Source organism: Elaeis guineensis, chromosome 2 (genome assembly GCF_000442705.2).
Source record: "Elaeis guineensis isolate ETL-2024a chromosome 2, EG11, whole genome shotgun sequence".
NCBI lineage: Eukaryota > Viridiplantae > Streptophyta > Magnoliopsida > Arecales > Arecaceae > Elaeis > Elaeis guineensis.
In genome coordinates, this window is record NC_025994.2 from 17,349,290 (window position 1) to 17,356,096 (window position 6,807).

The 6,807-nt window shown below is 37.0% G+C and overlaps 1 protein-coding gene across 1 annotated transcript; it reads left to right on the forward strand.

The window, feature by feature from the left end:
- The first annotated feature begins 2,308 nt into the window (after positions 1-2,308).
- On the forward strand, positions 2,309-6,711 carry LOC105060230 (probable inositol transporter 2). The gene is given in 7 exon segments (XM_073251311.1): positions 2,309-2,896; positions 4,276-4,346; positions 4,828-5,163; positions 5,306-5,413; positions 5,537-6,133; positions 6,248-6,490; positions 6,493-6,711. Coding segments are annotated over 7 exon segments (1,707 nt in total). The 5' UTR covers positions 2,309-2,763.
- Positions 6,712-6,807: the final 96 nt, after the last annotated feature.

The window sequence follows — 6,807 nt, forward strand, 5'->3', positions numbered from 1 at the left end:
ATCAAGATGTTCTATAATGGAAATGGTGGACAGCTACTTCGTTTGTAACAAAACAATGCTACCAATTTCTTCTGGATGGAGGAGTGGACCATTCTTTAGCAACATTGTTTGGAATATTATGATTCCTGAAAAAATAAAATACTTTGTTTATCTATGTTACCAGGAAAAAATTCTAACCAAAGCAAACCTATTGAAGCGGCCCCGGGTGGAAGGGCAAAGATAGCTGCACACTATGTGATTCAAGTTCAGAAACTGTAGATCACTTATTTCTCCAATGTCCGTTCTCTCAGCAAATCTGGTCAACTCTTCAGTGTATTCTTGGCCTCAAGGAATTCCCACACAACCAATTCCTCCTATGGAACTCCTGGAGATCAGAGGAACCTATGCGATCTAACTATCATGGAGTAGATATTCTCCTATTTACAGGCCTGTGGATACTATGGAAAGAGTGAAGCAAATGGTGTTTTGCCTTCCATGCTTATCTCCCAAATCCTATCATCAAACAAGTAATTAGTCTCTTTCTATCATGGACAGCGGAGACTGATGTGGATAATATCTCCGTACAGTTTTTTCACAACCGATTGAAAGATCTGTTATAAATCTACTGCAACCTTCAAAACCCAGAAAAGGAGTCCAGTAAATTTTTGAAAGTAGATAACCTGACCATTTAACTTTACAGGAGGGCTCTGTCTGTAATAGTTTGATTTTTCAAGCAAAGGCTTTGTTCCTAAATCCAAAAAATGGAATCCTCTTTAGAAAATAAGGTTCACATTTTGTTAACTTCTATCTTGGATAATGTTTTTTGGTAATTCAGCTCTGCTAATCTATAAGCCTAGAAGTTGGTTGGGTCCTTGAGTACTTACACTTTCAAGTAAACAATATTATATATACATCTATATTAGCTAATATAATTGCTTCGGAGTTGGGCTTTCCCTAACTCATTGATATCAAAAAAAGAAGTTCTGAACATTAAATAGTTTGAGACTTAAACTTTTATGAAGTAAATTTTTCAATAATTATTTCCAGCAAAGCAAAATCAACTGTAATTAAATTTTCTGAATATTATATTTTGCTTTTATAAATTTTTGTATACTATATTTATTTATATCATAAATTCTATAATTTAATTTATGTGAAATTATTACTTTTTCAAATTAATTTCTATCCAATATATAACAATGTTCCAAATTAGTGGTAATTAATTTTTCCTATCTAATTTAGGAACTTAATTTCTAAAAGGTAAACAAAATACATTTTTAGTTTCTGTACGAATTAATTTCAAATTCCTGATTATTAAATTTGTATGTTATATATGACTAATTTTTGCAAGCTAAAAATTATGTAGTACAAGATGCATAATAAATTACAACTAAGTTCTGGACTATTAAATTTCCTGAATACGTATTATATTCAATTTTTGAACTTCATATAATATGTTTCAAGAACTAATTATTATGTTGGTCAATACTGTACGTGCTTAGGATCATGCTGGGCCAAGTAATTATTAGCTCTTGTCTAGATCCTAATATATCCAGGCTTAGAATTTATTAGATTACATTTTCATAAAAATATAGTTTTTGAATTATTAGGTACTTGAGAAAATTTTCAGCATTAGATGGAATTATTTATTGTGTGTGCTTACAAGGTAAGTCAATTCACCTTTTCTATAGAGTGCTAATTCATTTGCCTTTGAGTAAATATTTGACATCAATTAAATTATAAATTGACTAATATGCAAGTTGTGAATTTTATGAAGTTACTTTTGGGGTAAAAAAAAATTGTAAATCAAAAGTAAGAAAAAAAAATTGTAATTACTTTATTACCAAAAATTATGCATTTTTTGTTAAGAAATCTTATATTGAATATGCACACTTAATTTAGAATATGATATATGCATGATGAATGAATAGCTTTGATATGTTTCGAAACTTTGACTCCTATACTGGCTATGTTTTGGACCTTACAAGGTTACACATTGATACCTTGGTTTTTCTGAAATTTATTATTTTAGCCTACTAGGTAAGATATACTAGCTAGTATGGTATTTAGGCTTGAGTGTGATATTTTTGCCTACTTAAAGCATTGTATTCTGATCCACTCCATATTATATTTTTGACTCCATACAAGTATATAGGTAAAAAACAAACATAACTGTATATAGAAATTGCTAGTATGCCATATTAAAAAAGGATTATATGTATATTATAAGCTAAACACGGAAACTTATTAATTATCTTATTGAGTAATAGTCAAATAAATGACTATAATTAGTTGTTTACCAAAAGCAAAGAACTATAATTAGTTTGAGGATAATAGAGCAAAAGAGACCAAAATTTATTGAAAAGATGAAACTATAGAAACCATCATGGCCAGAGTGGGTAGAGCAAGAGAGGAGAAAAAGGGATCAATTATACCATGAATAGCATTCCTTCATGAGTTATATGGAACTAAAATGTGATAACACCTGGTCAAATTTATCATGGATCATGAACAAGTTAAGGAGAGACCTTTTATTAGAGTGATTCTTTGATAGACTGGTAGATAAGTTTTCAAAATAAATCTAACCTGTAATCATTTAATTCTTTCTGTAACTTTCCTTTCTATTACATTACTGATCGTCAAATTTCTCTCCCCCATGCATCCCCCTTCTTTATTCTTGTGAGATTCTCTCCCCCTCGTCCCCTCCCCATCCCTTCTTTATATGCATGGTGTGTTTATCCATAGGGGACTGTCTTCAGCCTCTCTAACCCCTAACAGGAGCCAATGGAAGGAGGAGTTCATGGAGTGGATTCATCAGCATTCAAGGAGTGTGTCTCTCTTGCATGGAGGCACCCATATGTTCTTCGATTGGCCTTTTCTGCAGGAATTGGAGGCCTACTCTTTGGTTACGACACTGGTATGATCATAAATCCAATATTTTTTCAATTTGTCTCATGTTCTCGTTTATTTGTTTCTACACTTCTTTACATAATTTTTATCCTGAAACTATTTTCTTTGGAGCAAAAGCAAGCCAATATACATTTTCAAAGCAGAAGATTGACGTAATAGTGGTAAACGAAATGTATTTCACTAGGATAACAAGCTTTTTTCCCTCTGAAGAGTATATTTTTGTAGCAAAAGGTCCTAGATCACTGGTATGACTGAAGTGATTTTTTATCAACTTGGTAAGCAAGCACCTTCTCATATCTGGATGGTTGCAATATAGATTTTTGATTATGGATTTCCCTACACTAGCCAGATTTTCACGTCAAAACCATGACACAGTTCTATGTCAAGATGCCTTACTTACATCTTGGACCAAGTCCAAGTCCTGCTACTATAAAACCTATGCTTACATGCTTGAGGTCTATTTTTAGCCTACATTTGAACTCATGCTTGAGGAAGAGGCGGAGGGCTCGGTCAGGGAGGTGGGTTTTGCCGAAATGGTAGATGAGGGAGCTAAAGAGGGAGTCTCCGCAGGGGATTTGTTGGGCTTTCAAGGTCGGCATTGTTTCAAGGTGTGAGAGAGAAGCATCATTTCAGATTCATCATCAAGAGTTATGGATTAGGCTGCAATCATTGGCACACCCTCCCAGTGGCTAAAAGCTTTTTCTTATTGTTTTGCTTCTGTTTCCCATTTAGTAATGTATTTGTAAGCGGAATTTCTATGGTCAGTCTCTGTTAAGAACTCTATTACAAAGCACTTTGTATTCCTTATGAATTGAATACAATGGGGGTAGCTTCCTACTACCTCCTGCTCACATCAAAAAAGAGAGATCTCAGGGGATATTTTCATCTTTTTGTATTAATGTAGGTTTTACAAACTTTTGGATATAACTGTGACAGATGGAGGTTTTCATGATCATTTTTTTTTTCCCATTTCATCATGACAGAGGATAACACATTCTAAAATGACTTCTCCCAACTGGATTTGACACAATGGTTTCATAATATCAACTACAATTGCAACTAACATTGTTCAGAAATTCAGATAAGTAAAATATGTGTAGAATAGTTTCGTGGATCACTATTTTTATCATCAGATAAGATGAAGTATTGTGAGCTGAGATGAAGTTGACAGTCTAATACAAAATGCATTAATGAAGAGCTGAGCAAAACCTTGGATGATAATTTCTTTTCATAACACATCCTCATCAAAGTCTACCCTTTCCTATCTAATTGAAACCTACATAAGTGGATGATGGAGACCAAGTCAGGCACAAGCTGTCATTTGGTAGTTGTTTCTCCGTGTGATCCCAGTAAATAACGTTCTAACTGATGGTATGCTTCTTTCAGGAGTAATTTCTGGAGCTCTACTTTACATTCGCGATGACTTTTCTTCAGTCGACAAGAAGACATGGTTACAAGTATAAGCCCCTTCTCATAATGACTTTCTACCTGGGTGTTTTATTCCTCAAATGTTCTACTTGTTAAATTTTTTTTAAGACGGATTAAAAGATGAAGCAATTATTCTTCAAATGATGGAAAAGAATCAACTATAATCTTCTTACGCCGCCAACCTTATGAATCCAATTAGAAATATCCTCTTCTCGCATCGACTGTAACACCAAATTAGTCCTAAAACTTCCTTGTGAGAGGGATCATTTGACAAGAGATGACACTATGACTAGCTCACCTGGTCTGCTGCTACAATGACAAAAATACCACCCTTAATTAGATGCTCCACTGCTCTGTTAACTTTGGACCACCAGTATCTTCTTTTTTCCACTGAGAAAAAAACTTCAGACTGCCAGTATCTTCTGAGCTTGTGGTCTCCCCTGAAAGTGATACATTTATCTGCTCTGGTAAGCACTGATTACTTAATTTGGATGGTTAACAAAAATGCAGGAGGCTATTGTTAGCACAGCAATTGCAGGGGCGATCATCGGAGCAGCAGTGGGAGGATGGGCAAACGATCGGTTTGGGAGGAAAACTTCAATCCTGGTCGCCGACATCCTCTTCTTTGTAGGTGCTGTCATCATGGCCTCTGCTCCAAACCCAGCGCTCCTCATCGTAGGCCGCATATTTGTCGGCCTTGGTGTCGGAATGGCATCGATGACATCGCCACTTTATATATCAGAAGCCTCCCCAGCAAATGTTCGGGGTGCACTAGTCAGCACCAATGGCTTCCTTATAACCGGAGGGCAATTCCTGTCCTATCTCATCAACCTGGCCTTCACTACGGTAACCAGATGGATGCAGCATTACTTCAAAAGTCTGGAAGGAATCTTTTTGCTGAAAAGCTATTAGAATAACTAAATAAATGTTTCCATAGAGTTTTAGTGGGGTTAGAGAAAGTTTATCAGATGGTTCTGTTTGCTTTCAGGCACCTGGAACATGGAGGTGGATGCTGGGAATTGCCGGACTTCCTGCTCTGTTGCAGTTCATTTTGATGTTACTCCTTCCTGAATCACCTCGATGGCTTTATAGAAAGGTTTCAGTTTCTCGCATTGTCTAAAACCCTAACAAGTTCATAGAATTACATTTATTACAAAATATAGATCATATATATATATACCTTCATGCTTTGCTCAAAATAGTGTGGTCTAAATTTTAGGGTAGAGAAGAAGAAGCTGAAACCATATTGAGAAAAATTTATCCAGCTCATCAGGTTGATGGAGAGATCAGAGCGCTCAAAGAATCAGTAGAAGCTGAGATCGAAGAAGCAGGATCATCTGAGAAGATCAATCTCAAGAAGCTGGTGGAGACAAAGACTGTGCGGAGGGGGCTAATCGCTGGAGTCGGGCTACAGGCCTTCCAGCAGTTTATAGGCATCAACACAGTCATGTACTACAGTCCTACCATTGTTCAGTTAGCTGGTTTTGCATCAAACCAGACAGCATTAGCGCTCTCTCTGGTAACATCCGGCCTTAATGCTATCGGTACGATCGTTAGCATCTACTTCATCGACAGAACGGGGAGGAAAAAACTTTCCATCATCAGCTTATCTGGTGTTATTATCTCCATTGCAATTCTTTCAGCAGTCTTCCATCAGGCAACAACACACTCACCGAGTGTCAGCCAGCAGGAGACTGCACATTTTGCTCCCTATACCTGCCCGGAATATCGGTCAGCATCGACTTCCTGGGACTGCATGACATGCTTGAAAGCATCATCTCCAAGCTGTGGCTTTTGTGCTTCTGGCACCAACAAGGTAATAAACTCAACACAAACACTTAGCTTGGATTCCTTCTATCCTTCCAGAGTTTCAGTTACCTGTTACCTGAGCTATCTAAATGTTCTCTTCTGTTCTTACTTCTGATTGCAGTTATTTCCTGGAGCATGTTTGATCTCAAATTCAACGACGAAGGATATGTGTCATAAGGAAAACAGGCTGTGGTATGAGAGAGGATGTCCAAGCAAATATGGATGGTTGGCATTGGCCGGATTGGCATTATACATAATCTTCTTCTCTCCAGGGATGGGCACTGTGCCGTGGGTTGTGAATTCTGAGATATATCCATTGAGGTTCAGGGGAGTTTGTGGAGGAATTGCAGCCACTGCTAACTGGGTCGGGTCTCTAATGTGATCGTTTCACAGTCTTTCCTATCTCTGACAGAGGCAATTGGGACTGCATGGACCTTTCTGCTCTTTGGTATCATATCGGTGGTCGCACTATTCTTCGTGTTGATCTTTGTGCCGGAAACTAAAGGGCTACCAATTGAAGAGGTGGAGAAGATGCTTGAGGAAAGGGATCTGCGTCTCAAGTTTTGGAAGAAGCGGTCAATTTAGATCAGAAGGAATTCAGGAATGTGGGGAATGAATAATGTATGCTCTCCCAACATTCAGAACCCTAAATTAAAGAACGATTGCAGCCTAAGAAACCAT